The 15,827-nt window shown below is 41.1% G+C and overlaps 1 protein-coding gene across 1 annotated transcript in view; it reads left to right on the top strand.

Annotated features, from left to right (window-relative positions):
• The window catches only part of LOC140729006 (secretory carrier-associated membrane protein 1-like), a 48,411-nt gene that overhangs the window by 18,377 nt on the left and 14,207 nt on the right, over positions 1-15,827 (top strand). The window contains exons 3-6 of the mRNA XM_073048230.1: positions 5,580-5,678; positions 9,682-9,790; positions 12,611-12,739; positions 14,121-14,280. Of these exons, the coding sequence (XP_072904331.1) occupies positions 5,580-5,678; positions 9,682-9,790; positions 12,611-12,739; positions 14,121-14,280 (497 nt within the window). The remainder of the gene's footprint in view (positions 1-5,579; positions 5,679-9,681; positions 9,791-12,610; positions 12,740-14,120; positions 14,281-15,827) is intronic.

Below are 15,827 nucleotides of genomic sequence, written 5' to 3'. Positions count from 1 at the left end.
ATTGGAATGTTGTTCAGTAAAGAAGTATACGCAACGTATATTTAAAAGTAGCCGCGTACGGGCACGGTTCGAAAAAAAGCATTTGCAATATGTATTTGTTTTTGTTACCATATGGATTTAATTAAAAGTTAAAAAAATCCTCACGTGTAATATCTTTCTGTGTAAATATCTCATATTACAACGTGGGACACGTGCGGCCTAAAATCCGGTGCGGCCTAAAATCCGATGCGGCCTTTACAATTAAAAAATTGATTTTATTTCTAAAATTAGAGCCAGCGGCTTTTAATCAGGTGCGCTCTGTAGTCCGGAATCTACGGTAAATCCACTGTAATTCAATGCTGTAACACAATAAAACATGAAAACTTCCAAGAGGGGTAAATACTTTTTATAGGAACTGTGCTTAGTATAATTTTACAACCCTATGGCTTCTTTATTACCTGTTCATAAATATTCATTCATAAATCTTTGGATCTAGTTTTTTGACAACTTTCAAAATGACCCGTTTTCAAATGCAAGTATAGTTGTATCAACAAGTGTCTTTGTTCCTTCTGTATTTGACTTAATTAATTGTTTCTAGAATATAGAGCTGTGCTACTCACCCAGTCTGGTAGTTTTAATTCCATTTCTATCGGAATGTGTTTGCTCTGTGAAATGGCAAAACCAGCCTGTTAAATGTATAAACTGCTGCAACAGGAACATAGCATGAGTTTCAATTGCTAAAGACAAAACACAATAAAAGCACTTTCAATTTTCAATTGATCTTGCAAAGTCCTTCTCATTAATTTGCTTATGATTGTCTCACAAATTGGCAGAGATCACCTCACAGTTGATTCAAGTAGCTTATAAACTGATCATACTCATAGAATTGTTACTTTCAAGCAATGTTTTTGATTTCATCAACTTTGAGGATATTATTTTAGATTTTGCTCTTAAACACCCAGAAAAAGGAATTCCAAACATGTAGATGACTACTCTTGATATGAAGCAGCATTTGGTCCAAGGACTGATCAAGGAGGTCATTAATATTTGAAAATATTAGGGACAACTCACAAGAAGTGGATTTTGAACAAAGGTCACACTTGGGTTGGAGGAGCAACTCCTTGTATTCAACTGGGTAGCCTCCAACTTGATAGCATGAACATTGATTTTTTTTGAACTTCCAGTAATTGCTCCTTCTCCCCCCCCCCCATTCCCCATTTGTGTTTCCCTCGCTCTCCTGTCTCCTTAATTGTCCATCACCTTCCTCTAGTGCTCCTCCTCCTTTCCTTTCTTCCATGATCTTTCACCCACTCCTATCAGATTCCCTCTTCTTCCGCCCATTATCTCTTTCAGCAATCAACTTCCCAACTCTTTACTTCACTCCTTCCCCCTCCCGGTTTTATTTGTCACCTACTACTTTGCACTTCCTTCCCTCCCCCACCACTGTACTCTGACTTCTGATCGTTTTCCAGTCCTGATGAAGGGTCTCGGACCAAAACCTTGAATATTTGTTAATTTCCATAAATGCTGCCTAAGGCTACATCCACACTAGACCGGATCATTTTGAAAAAGCGAGTTTCACGTAAAAATGATAGCTGTCCACACTATGCGTTTTTAAAAGTATCTCTATCTACATTGAAACAGAGATTTCGGCAAATCTCCTCCTACTGCACATGTGCAGGACACATCTTCCGAAAACAAGCAACCTGTTTGGTGTGGAATCTCGGTGTGAAAGTGCGCATTTGTGTAGTTACAGACTAGAAAAACTTACAAGGCGACAGCTGGTGACTCTCACGCAGGAGAACTTAAAAGTTTAAAAAAAAACAAATACTGCAGCGTACGGAGGCAACCGACAGAGTTCACAGACTGTATGACCCGGCTGACGATAAACATTGAAAAACTGACTAAGTCTGTTGTATTAATAAAGCCCCTTGTTAAATGTATAAAACATGTCTGTATCAGTGTTATCTTGTAATGTTACATTAGGCTGTTACACGTCTATTGTCAGAGAAGTACTTGCATAAATAGATAAACCACCTTCATACTAGCAAGGACACAAAATATGGCAAAGTGAGTATACTTATCCCTTTCTCTTCACCATCTACACCTCGGACTTCAACTGCAACACAGAGTCTTGCTATCTTCAGACGTTTTCTGATGGCTCTGCCATAGTTGGATGCATCAGCAAGGGAGATGAGGCTGAGTACAGGGCTACGGTGGGAAACTTTGTCACATGGTGCGAGCAGAATCATCTGCAGCTTAATGTGAAAAAGACTAAGGAGCTGGTGGTGGATCTGAGGAGGGCTAAGGCACTGGTGACCCCTGTTTCCATCCAAGGGGTCAGTGTGGACATAGTGGAGGATTACAAATACCTGGGGATATGAATGGACAATAAACTGGACTGGTCAAAGAACACTGAGGCTGTCTACAAGAAGGGTCAGAACCATCTCTATTTCCTGAGGAGACTGAGGTCTTTTAACATCTGCCGGACAATGCTGAGGATGTTCTACGAGGCTGTGGTGGCCAGTGCTATCATGTTTGCTGTTGTGTGCTGGGGCAGCAGGCTGAGGGTAGCAGACACCAACAGAATCAACAAATTCATTCGTAAGGCCAGTGATGTTGTGGGGGTGGAACTGGACTCTCTGACGGTGGTGTCTGAAAAGAGGATGCTGCCCAAGTTGCATGCCATCTTGGACAATGACTCCCATCCACTCCATAATGTACTGGTTAGGCACTGGAGTACATTCAGCCAGAGACTCATTCCACCGAGATGTAACACTGAGCGTCATAGGAAATCATTCCTACCTGTGGCCATCAAACTTCACAACTCCTCCCTCGGAGTGTCAGACACCCTGAGCCAACAGGCTGGTCCTGGACTTATTTCCACTTGGCATGATTAACATTATTATTTAATTATTTATGGTTTTATATTGCTATATTTCTTCACTATTCTTAGTTGGTGCGGCTGTGACGAAACCCAATTTCCCTCGGGATCAATAAAGTATGTCTGTCTGTCTATTTATTCAGTAAGTTGTGGGTCAAAGTATTTGGTGAGTACATTTCTAGCTCTTTTGGCGTCAGTCTCGTTGCTGTCTGTTCTGAAATTGTTAGGTTGCGTTCAAGTAAACAATGAAATAGCGCGCTGCCGTCTGACAGCGTTTTCAAATGTCTCCGGTTACCCCGTCCACACTGATCTGCCCGAGCAGTGTTTTTAAAAATACTCACCCTGGAAAGTGTTTCTGAAAAGCTCCAGTTTTGGGGGACGAAAATGCCATTTTAGTGTGGAGGGAGGGTAAAAACGAAGAGATAAAGCTTCGGTTACGAATTTATCTGGTGTAGTGTGGATGTAGCCTTGGTTCCTTCAGCATTGTGTGTTTGTTGCCTTTGAATGAAGGAAGAAAACTTGCCATTGTTAAGGAACAACCCCCTTGTCCCCAGGGTGACATTGTAGGAGTTCTTTGGAGCAGTGTCCTAGGCCCATAACTGCTTTATCAGTCAAGTTTCCTCCATCAAGAAGTCAACAGTAAGGATGATTGAAGTGAAAGGTGCTATAAACAAGAAGGTGAAATAAAAGAAAAAAAGTGAGAAAAATCAACACTTCAGTTACTTACCGTTAATCAGAATTATTAAACTAACTACACGCGGATGATTGCAAATTCAACTGCATCCTGCATTTATTTACTACTTGGTCAATTCATACTTGGATTTAGAAAAACCTGGATGATAGCAACCCACACAACTTGCTGGAGGAACTCAGCATCTATGAAGGATCTCAGCCCAAAACAGCGACTGTTTACTCTTTTCCATAGATGCTGTCTGTCATTTTGTCTATGTTAACATAGAAATGTAGAAGCATAGAAAGCCTACAGCACAATACAGGCCCTTCGGCCCACAAGGCTGCGCCGAACATATCCTTGCCCGAGAAATTACCTAGGGTTACCCATAGCCCTCCATTTTTCTGAGCTTCATATACCTGTCCAGGAGTCTCTTAAAAGACCCTAACTTACCTGCCTCCACCACCGTTGCCGGCAGCCCATTCCATGCACTCACCATTCTCTGTGTAAAAAAAAAACAAGCCAACAAACTTAACCCTCATATCTCATCTGTACCTACTTCCAAGCACCTTAAAACTGTGCCCTGTCATGCAAGCCATCTCAGCCCTGTGAAAAAGCTACTGACACGATCAATGCCTCTCATCATCTTATACATCTCTATCAGGTCATCTCTCATCCTCCGTCACTCCAAGGGGAAAAGGCTGAGTTCACTCAACCTATTCTCTTAAGGCATGCTCCCCAGTCCAGGCAACATTCTTGTAAATCTCCTCTGCACCCTTTCTATGGTGGTTTTGGATCTGCAGCATTTTGTATATGTTGTTTTGGATCTCCAACATCTGAAGATTTTCTTGTGTTTGTGAAAATCTGCATGATGTTTGGGTCTGGGCTGATGGTTTCCAATAATGCCTTGAGAAGCGTCTTATTTGCCATTCATACATAACTCCACCCCCCCCCCCCCCCACCACCACCACCACCATCACACCATTGACATGCTGTGGCATTGACCCTCTTGCTGAATGCCCTGATCTGTTCCAGCAGGGAACTGTAGGTTAGTCCTGATGAAGGGTCTCAGCCCAAAACTTCAACTGTTTACTCTTTTCCGTGGATGCTGCCTCACCTGCTGAGTTCCTCCGGCATTTTGCGTGTGTTGATCCTTATTTCATCGATCAATTACTACATAGAAATGCCACTTTTACCAAAATGCTTATATCTTGTTTCAATCCTGAAGCATCAAAAAAATCTATCTTGCAGCCATTGAAAAAGAAACTGTGTGTGTGTATGAGATATGTATTTCACAATTCTTTAACCATTATCTAATTAGCATATACTACAGAAGAAGCATATACTACAGCAGAGCAATCTAATTAGTTCTATTCCCTCTCTGATTTGCAACAAATTCTTCCCCTCATTCCCATCAACCTTCCTTTGTTTCTTTTTTTTTACTACTTATGAATACTAAAGCCTAATTTACAGTAGCCAGGTAAACAATCAAATTGTTTTTGGTGTTTGGGGCCTGGGAGGAAATCAATGCATCAGAAGAAAACCATGTGTTTACTGGAGAATATGTTGACTCCATACAGATATCAACCTGGTCAGGATTCCACCTGTAACTGTAAGCTAATGGCACTACTTACAAGAGACCCCTGCTGTGTTCTCGCTGCACCTAATTACAATGAAAGGCAAAGAATAGTTTGTTTGGTACCACCCAGCCTTGATTTTCTCTCTTTTCAATATTGCTTCATTCCCTTAATTTCTTGGTAGCCAAACTCCAGTAATCAGATTTCCTGTTTCCAGAACTCCTTGTACTCCAAGATTTAAATGAGGCCTTCTGTTGGTTTGGGTTATCTGTGGATATTGCATCCCAGCTATCTACATGATATGCAAACTGGTATGCAATCATGGCTGTACAATATGAAGAGCAAGCTTTTCAGATTTCCAAGTCTTCAAGTGGCAAAATTAAATTCTTGTTTCATGATGTTATAACAAGATTTAGCTGCTCATTCTATCAAGTTGCATTGTTGTCTGATAAACTCTTTACTTTTACAGCCACCGCCAGGAAATATTGAAAAGCCCCCAATGCCCAGTACACAGCCAGCTATCATGAAACCTACAGAGGAGCCTCCCACATATGCTTCACGGACACAGGCAAGTTTGAAGTCGCTAGTATTTGTAACTTCTCATAGAAATTTGTGGCAGAATAGTTTAATTCTAATAGTTTAATATTGGGAAGAAAAGTGGCCTTTTCTGGTTGCTGCTGGTGACTAGTATTCTGCAGGGGTCGGTGTTGGGACCGCTTCTTTTCATGTTATATGTCAGTGATCTGGATAACAGAACTGATGACTTTGTGGCGAAGTTTGTGGATGTTACAAAGATGGAGGGTTAGGAAGAGTTGAGGAAGAATGGAGTCTCCAAAAGGACTTGGACAGATTAAAAGAATGGGCAAAGAAGTGGCAGATAGAATACAGTGTACAGAAGTGTATGGTCATGTACTTTGGTAGACAGAATAAAGGTGTGGACTGTTTTCTAAATGGGGAGCAAATTCAGAAATCAGAGGTGCAAAGGGTTCCCTTAAGGTTACCTTGCAGGTTGACTGGATGGTAAGAAAGGCAAATGCAATGTTAATATTCATTTTGAGATGACTAGAATATAAAAGCAAGGATGTAATGCTGAGGCTTTGTAAGGCATTGATCAGACCACACTTGAAATATGGTGAGCAGATTTGGGCACCTTGTCTAAGAAAGGATATGCTGACATTGGAGAGAGTTCTCAAATTGACCCTGAGAATGAAAGGGTTAACTTATGAAGAGTGGTTGAGGGCTCTAGAACTGTACTCGTTGGAGTTTAGAAGAAGGGGGGGGGGAATCTTATTGAAACCTATTGAATATTGAAAGGCCTAGATAGAGTGGATATGGAGAGGAGTTTCCTATAGTGGGGACTCTAGACCCAAAGCCCTCAACCTCAGAATACAAGGACATCACTTTAAAAGCAGATGATTTCTTTAGCTAGAGGATGGTTAATCCATGGAATTTGTTGGCACAGGTGGCTACGGAGGACAGATCATTGGATGTATTTAAGGCAGAGGTTGATAGGTTCTTGAATAGTCAGGGAGTGAAAGGTTACAGGGAGAAGGCAGAAGAATGAGGTTGAAGGGTATAATAAATTAGCCATGATAGTGATGGGGCAGACTCAATTCTACTCCTGTTTCTTACGGTCTGTACTTAGTCAAGAAAGAATCCTGAATGTTTTCTTTTGAGGTTTTGACATTATGATAATTCCTTTTGTTTTCGTGGTATTCCATCTTGCCTAATGTGCAAAATATTTAAAATTGAATTTTAAAGAAATCACACAAATTCTTAGTAATTTCACATCAATGACTATCCATTCAAAAGCAGGCACAACACCTTTAGCCAAGATCTTTTGGTGTTGATGATGGACAGTTCATTTGTTAGAAGCTTGTTTCTTTCTGTCATCCTAGATCAGTTTCTTAACTTTTTTTTCAATCCCTTTGGCAGTCCAGTGAAGCTTACTGGATCCCTTTACAGAATAATGTATTTAAATATATAAAATAAACTACATAAGATTACAAAAGCAATTATATTGAAATAGTTATCAAAATATTTTAAAAATAAATTAGTGATATAGCAATATGTGCTTTATTAATGCATTAAATAACAAGACTATTCATTTAAACTATAGGCAAGTTAAAATTAAATTTTCTTTGTTAAAGACATCATTGTGAAGGCTGTTATTGCTTAACTTGAATAAAAACATTAAACTGTGGGGTGGCCTTTGAAAAAGCAACACGCATGTCATATTAGACATCCAACTGATTTTAATTTTTTGTATTAATGTTTAGAAGTATTGAACCTCTATTTTGTATGGTTTTTATATAATTTGTTTCATAAATCTGCAAAGAAATGAGTAATACATATATTAGTTAAGTGAAGTGTAAGATATTTAAGAAACATATGCCAAGTAAAATAAATATAATTTTACAATTTATCTGAAGTTTCATCACTTTTAATGGCTTTTAGATACTCAGATGGACACAATAGACAATAGATAGTAGGTGCAGGAGTAGGCCATTCAGCCCTTCTAGCCAGCACCACCATTCACTGTGATCATGGCTGATCATACACAATCAGTACCCTGTTCCTGCCCTCTCCCCATATCCCTTGACCTCGCTATCTATAAGAGCTCTATCTAACTCTCTCTTGAATGCATCCAGAGGCTTGGCCTCCACTGCCTTCTGGGGCAGAGCATTCCACATATCCACCACTCTCTGGGTGAAAAAGTTTCTCCGCATCTCTGTTCTAAATGGCCTACCCCTTATTCTTAAACTGTGGCCTCTAGTTCTGGACTCACCCATCAGTGGGAACATGCTTCCTGCCTCCAGCGTGTCTAATCCCTTAATAATCTTATATGTTTCAATCAGATCCCCTCTCATCCTTCTAAATTCCAGTGTATACAAGCCCAGTTGCTTCAATCTTTCAACATATGACAGTCCCGCCATTCCGGGAATTAACCTTGTGAGCCTACGCTGCACTCCCTCAATAGCAAGAATGTCCTTCCTCAAATTTGGAGACCAAAACTACACACAATACTCCAGGTGGGGTCTCACCAGGGCCCTGTACAGCTGCAGAAGGACCTCTTTACTCCTATACTCAATTCCTCTTGTTATAAAGGCCAGCATGCCATTAGCTTTCTTCACTGCCTGCTGTACCTGCATGTTTGCTTTCATTGACTGATGTACAAGAACACCTAGATCTCGTTGTACTTCCCCTTTTCCTAACTTGACTCCATTTAGATAGTAATCTGCCTTCCTGTTCTTGCCACCAAAGTGGATAACCTTACATTTATCCACATTAAGCTGCATCTGTCATACATTTGCCCACTCACCAACCTGTCCAAGTCACCCTGCATTCTCATAACATCCTCCTGACATTTCACACTGCCACTCAGCTTTGTGTCATCAGCAAATTTGCTAATGTTACTTTTAATCCCTTCATCTAAATCATTAATGTATATTGTAAACAGCTGCGGTCCCAGCACCGAACCTTGCGGTACCCCACTGGTCACAGCCTGCCATTCCAAAAGGGACCCATTAATCGCTACTCTTTGTTTCCTGTCAGCCAGCCAATTTTCAATCCATGTCAGTACTTTGCCCCCAATACCATGTGCCCTAATTTTGCCCACTAATCTCCTATATGGGACTTTATCAAAAGCTTTCTGGAAGTCCAGGTTGTGGTGAACTACATTTACCTGTCTGGACACGCCCCCCCCGCTGACTGCTCCTGTGGCTCCTCCCACAGACCCCTGTATAAAGGCGATTGGAGGCACTGCTCCTCCCTCAGTCTCCAGGATGTTGTGTGGTGGGCTCTGGCTGCTGTCGCTGCTGACTGTGCTTTCTTCCAGCTAATAAAAGCCTATCTCGACTCACGTCTCCAAGAGTTATTGATGGTGCATCACAGGTATACTACATCCACTGGCTCTCCCTTGTCCATTTTCATAGTTACATCCTCAAAAAAACTCCAGAAGATTAGTCAAGCATGATTACATCAGGCGTTGTGTTCTTGGAATTCGACTATCGTTGCACATGGAGTCACGTGGTATTAGAAAAGGACGCGCAACCTTACAGAGTTAGGAATTCTCATTTGAACTGTCCAGTTTTGCAAAACTTTAACAAACAATAAAACCAACTCACCACCTTCTATGGATTGATCAACAAGCATTTGTAGATAATGAATAATGGAAAGCAATGTTGATGTCTGGGTCACAAATATGAGAACACACAGCTTTTTGAATGGGTTTAGCTACTATAAACTCTGATCATTATCTTGGATTTCTCTATTTCAGGCTTCCTTTTATTTCTTGAGGCAAAATTTTATAATCTATGTCCTAAATTTGTACTGTATCTTTAAAACTTCCTTCTTGTAGAGGAATTTGGGACTATTGCTGCTGTATTGTAGTAAATTTCTCTATTTTATCCCTCTTCCATCTGCACAATTGTATTTTCAATATCCTTTCATAAAATTCATCTACAAAATAGACATCGCATTAAGATGGCCATTAAATTGTTGAATTAATCTTGGCATAGCTTTTACTTTCTAAAATTGGATAAAATGAACTTGCATATTCTTTGTTTTAGGAAACTGCTGCAGCCCAGGCTGAGTTGTTGAGACGTCAGGAAGAGCTAGAGCAAAAAGCAGCTGAACTTGATCGGCGGGAGCGTGAAATGAAAAATCTCACCTATGATCGTACGTTGTCAAATTTTCCATTGCATTTTGATATGAAATTCCTTACGTTTCTAGATTTATCTTTTCAGTTCATAGATGTGTCTGCAACATAGTTAACAAATTAGTTAATTGTTATCATGTGGCGACCCACTTCCCGGCGCACTCGAACCGGCTCACAAAGCGGCGCGCGCCGGCATTAAGGCAGGTCCCAAAGAGGGCGCCAAGCCTGCTTCACCAGCAAGGGGAAAAGCCCGCGCGCGGGACGGTACTGAATACGTGCCCCCTACAGCATTCCCGCCAGGGAAGGGCGGGATCAGGAAGGCTTTAAAGTGAGGCCGCGAAGTTTGAATAAACCTCTTTTATAACTGCAGCTCACCGACTCTGCGTCGTTATTGCAGCGCTGCATGTAGCACACCGCTACAATTGGTGACCCCGACGGCCCAAACGATATTTGGACCGGAGATGAACGACACCATATCTGTTCATGCAGTTTCGTTAAAACTGCCAAGCTTCTGGACGCTGCGACCTCACCTATGGTTCCAGCAAGCAGAAGCCCAATTCCACATTCGGCAGATAACCTCGGAGGACACACGTTACTACTACGTGGTGAGCTCCCTCAACCTGGAGACAGCCGCCCAGGTTGAGGAGTTCATACAATCGCCCCCAGCAGACGGCAAATACACAGAATTCAAAGCCTTGCTCATAAGGACTTTCGGACTCTCACGGCGCGAGCGAGCTGCCCGCTTACTGCACCTGGATGGTTTGGGGGACAGGCCACCGTCGGCTTTGATGAATGAGATGCTGTCCCTGGCCGGAGGTCACAAGCCCTGCCTCATGTTTGAGCAGGCATTCCTGGAGCAGCTGCCCGAGGACATACGCCTGCTGCTGTCCAATGCGGATTTCAGCAACCCTCGGAAGGTGGCAGCCCGGGCGGACGTGCTGTGGAAAGCCAAGAAGGAGAGTGGAGCGTCCGTTGCACAGATCACCGGGCCACGCTCCCAGCAGCAGACCAGACCAGGCCCGGCAGCAGAGCCCACTAACCCCAGAGGCAGGACTGAGGAGACCAACGAACAATGGTGCTTCTACCACCAGCGGTGGGGTGCAGAAGCCTGCCCTGCAAGTTCCCGGGAAACGCCAAGGCCAGCCGCCGCTGATGGCTACGGCGGCTGGCCATCGGGATAGCCTCCTGTATGTCTGGGACAAGCAGGCGGGACACCGCTTTTTGGTCGACACCGGAGCCGAGATCAGTGTCTTACCTCCGACGAGTTACGACATATGCAACAGAGAACCGGGTCCCACCCTGAGGGCCGCAAATGGCAGCACAGTAAGGACCTACGGCACCCGTACGGTGCGGCTACAGTTCAGCTCCAGCCGGTTCACGTGGGACTTCACACTGGCCGCCGTAACCCAACCGCTCCTGGGAGCGGATTTTTTGCGAGCTCACAGCCTACTGGTCGACCTGCCCAGGAAGAGACTGGTCCACGCTGAGACCTTTCAAACGTTCTCCCTGGGTGAAGCCCAGTTGCCGGCCCCATACCTAGACTCCATCATGCTGTCTGACAACGACTTCACCAGAGTCCTGGCGGTTTCCCATCGGTTTTGGCACCGCAGTTCACGGCAGCCATGCCCAGACAAGGCGTACAGCACCACATCCCGACACAAGGACCACCCCTCCACACCCGTGCTCGAAGGCTTCCCCCGGGCAAGCGTACCCAAAGACCTGCAAAACTGTAAGTTCGTTTTTGTACGACGGGGCGGACATCGGGCACCGCTACAGCGGCCCTACGAGGGGCCGTTTACGGCGATCAGAAACAATGGGTCCACATTCGTGCTGGACATTGGGGGGAAACAGGAGGATTTCACGGTGGAGCGACTCAAACCGGCTCATGTGGACTTGGCACAGCCGGTCGAGATTCCAGCACCGCGGTGCAGAGGCAGACCTCCCAAACAGAGTCCAACCCAGACTGAGGACATTGGGGGGGTGTATTGCCGGTTCTGGGGGCGGGGGGGTTATGTGGCGAGCCACTTCCCAGCACACTCGAACCGGCTCACAAAGCGGCGCGCGCTGGCATTGAGGCAGGTCCCAAAGAGGGCACCAAGCCTGCTTCACCAGCAAGGGGAAAAGCCCGCACGTGGGACGGGACTGTGAATACGCGCCCCCTACAGCATTCCCACCCAGGGAGGGCGGGATCAGGAAGGCTTTAAAGCGAGGCCGCGAAGTTTGAATAAACCTCTTTTGTAACTGCAGCTCACCGGCTCCGTGTTGTTATTGCAGCACTGCGTGTAGCACACTGGTACAATCAAATATTATAATATTTCTTTTCAGATTATTAATTATGAACCTGCTTAAATTAGCATTGGTGTGTTTCATTCTCTTTTGTGCTAAAAGCAAAATCATTTTTTTTCTACGTCAAAAGAGTTTGGAAAAAGAACAAGCAAATAGTGGTAATTAAGTTCAGTTTTGGTGGTTTAACATTGTCCAATTATGAATCTAATGTAACATCCAGAGAATTGTAGGTGTTCATGCACAGTATCACTAATGTTCAACTAATCTCAATCATGGAGTTGGTTAGGATAGTGCTTACAGAAGTAAAATAACAGCTTGTAGGATATTACAAATTTTAGTAACTCTTGAATAGCTTGTAGATGAATGGAATGATCCCCACTGAACAAATGGAGTACTTTTACTTTCTATGCCTTCATTATAGTTGGCAGAAGTATTTTCCCACCCATTGTGAAAAATACTCATTGCTGACAAAGATGGAAATGGTTGAGTTTTAATATTTCTGATTTTAGTTGGTCTACAGAAGTGGTCATAATAAGTAATTACTTTCTCTTCAGCTCGGAAGAACAATTGGCCTCCACTTCCTGAAAAATGTCCCGTGGGACCATGTTTCTATCAAGATCTCTCTGTAGATATCCCTGTTGAATTTCAAAAGACAGTCAAGATGCTCTACTACTTATGGATGTGTATGTAAATTTTGCAGTTTACTTCATTAGTGTTTTATATTTGTAAAATATTGGTATGTAGCATGCAAATTTTTAAAACATTTTCATGGTATGCCAGGTTAACTGATTCATTGTAATTAGTGTTGCATGTTCTTATTAAATTTACTGTAATTGCAATCTTGTGAGTATTCACACATGGCATAATCAATTATAAATTAAATTTCTCAAAATATCACATATAACAAATAAAGAAATCCTACTGTTTTGTTAAATAGTATTTAAATAATCAAGAGAAAAAAAATGTTTTGATGTTTCTCTTTTTTCTACCATTTTCCCCCATCCCATTCCATTTCAGAGTCTGCAAGGTTCAGTGGCATTTTAATAAAAAAAATTTCAATTATGCTTTCTAACAAGCTCATTAGTTTTAGAACTTCAAGTTAACTAGGCAGAATGGGAATACTAAATAGATTCTGTTCTACTCGTTAAGAACCTCTTAGTGAACCGGCACATTAGGTGCACGTGGAGGCCATTTGACTTCACAAACCTCCTCCGTCATAAAATAAAATCATGGCTGCCCTGATTTTTAACCTCTGCACTTCCCTGATTACTCTCAATCATTTCTCACTCCTTGGCTTATCAAGTATCCATTTTTGCTGAAAATGTATTAAGTCTCTGCTATCTCGCAATATCTTAAAGAGATGAGCCTTATTTTAAATGGTGATCCCTTAGTTTTAGATTCTCCCACAAGATGAAGCATCCAACCTGTTATACTCCTCAGGAAACTTGTATAATCTCTCCAACCTTTCTTCAGAGGACAAACCATTACACATACTAGCCTAGTAAATCACCTTTGAACTGCAATAGCATTCACCCTTAAATAAGGAGATCAGTGCTCCAAACAGTTCTACGGATGTTGTCTCTCTAGGACAGTATGTTTTTTTTTTAAAAAAAAGCATAACTTCCCTTCTATATTCAGTTCCTCTAGTGATAAGAACATTTTTGTTAGCCTTACTGGTTACTTGTTGTATTTGCATACCAGCCTTTTGTATACCAAGTGCCAGAACTCACTGATCCCTCAGTTTCTCTATTCTAATCTTCTGTCATTTAGATAATATGCTTGTTCATCCTTTTTCTTGCCAAAATTTACAATATTTAGTTTTCCTACAACTCCATTTTTCCAATGCATATTGAATAATTTTCATAACTTCATGTTGAATATAGTGGTATTTTGTATAAGTAGCATACAGAAATGCATGTAATTTTGATTTGTTTATAGCATATGGTGAATATGAAGTTCTATTGTTGCATAGTTTAAACAATTTAATTTCTGCTACAGTAATAGGTTTTTACGTACGTATAAACAGTTCTGTTTTAAGACTTATTTTTTCTTTTCACCTTACAGTTCATGCAGTAACACTACTGGTAAATATTTTTGGTTGCCTTGCCTGGTTCTGTGTTGATAGCTATCGAGGCGTGGACTTTGGTCTGTCCATTCTCTGGTTCTTACTTTTTACCCCCTGTTCGTTTGTTTGCTGGTACAGGCCACTTTACAAAGCTTTCAGGTTAGTAAATTGACCTTTTCATATGCTGTATTTATAAAGTAAAACTGGTAAAGGTATAACCATCATAATTTTAAAGAGCCTGAAGTTGAACTTTTATGTTTTGCAAGAGTACCCTGCACACCACAAATAATTTTTTTTTGAGAAGAATTTTAACTCTGGAAATTGTAATCTTATTCCTGCAATTTTTCTGACTTAATGCTAATGTTTATTTCATTAGTATATCATTATCCAAGTACTGATTGAAGCATACTGACATACCAAGACTTGCTTTATACATTTACTTGCAATATTCATTTTTTAATATATAGATATCCATTGCTCTTTCTATCTCAACCTCAAATTTGGTTCCCAGCTTTTACCTCCAAGTAACTGAATCTCAGTTGATAACTGTTTATTCCAATTTTGTTTGATACTTCATTGATTTTGAATAGATACTTTTTTAAAATATAAGAACTCTATATCAAAATATCTTTGTGCCACCTTAATATAAATGGCAGTTCTTGAGTTATTAGTATCATGGTCTCAGCTTTTATTAATTATAGACTGAAAGAATCGAATTGTGTGCATTGTTGGAGATGATCAATTATGCAAATGGAAGCAGTAAATTATAATTGAATGTGGAGAAATTAGAAAACGCTATGAAAGAGGAGCTTTATGGCTGAGCAATGAGGTATTCTATTTAGGATGCTAGAAAAATAAATTGAATAATTCCTAAATAGCATAAAACTAGGATCTGTATAGGTCCAAATAAATTTTGGTGTCTGCGCACAGATTGATGAAAACTTTGCACGTGTATAAAAGTAATCAAAAAAATCTTTTGACAAATAATACTTTATTTTAAGATGACTTGAATCCATAAACAGGATTTTGTGCTTCATTTGTTCAGAGCTATGCTTAGACTTCTGAAGAATTTTTAGCAATTCTTGGAAAGCTTGGTTTGCCTTGTACAGGATACTGCACTTTCACCAGATAAAGCTATAAAAAATTAATTAAGAGCAAGGTTACCTTGTATTTCCTTAATTTAAAATTTCATTTAAGATTTAAATTCAATAAAAATTATTGAGATTCAACATGGTAGAGGGGTTTAAAAATATACTTTCCTGTTGAAGGAATTGTGTTTCAAGAGGAAATAGCATTCAGAACTGTCAACTAAGAATGAAGAAAGGAACTACTTTTTCTGCTAAGGCAGTAGGAAATTAATATTTTTAAGATTATGATTGGATATTGGTTATTTACTGGCGACAAGGGGGAACAGAGATGCTGTAATGGCTAGCCATTTTTTAAAATGGTTTGAATCTTACTTAGAATGCTGACAGTTTTGCTCAGCACATCTGTTATCTATGCTGAAGTTGAGAATTTCAATGCAAAAATAGAAATCAAGGCAGCTGATCACCAGGGATTTTTGAACTGTGCTCCAAGGTTGTACTTCTTGTGAAGTCCAGAACCAGAGCTTAAATTTCCTAAAATAATCTTGCATCTGCACAGGTACAGCTCAGTTCCTGTGCCAAGTTTAACCTGGTGCATGTACAGCAAAGTCATTCATTTGA

This window comes from Hemitrygon akajei, chromosome 6 (assembly GCF_048418815.1).
Source record: "Hemitrygon akajei chromosome 6, sHemAka1.3, whole genome shotgun sequence".
In the NCBI taxonomy this organism is placed as follows: domain Eukaryota; kingdom Metazoa; phylum Chordata; class Chondrichthyes; order Myliobatiformes; family Dasyatidae; genus Hemitrygon; species Hemitrygon akajei.
Note: the sequence above shows the minus strand (reverse complement) of the source record. Positions and strands in the feature narration are given on the sequence as shown.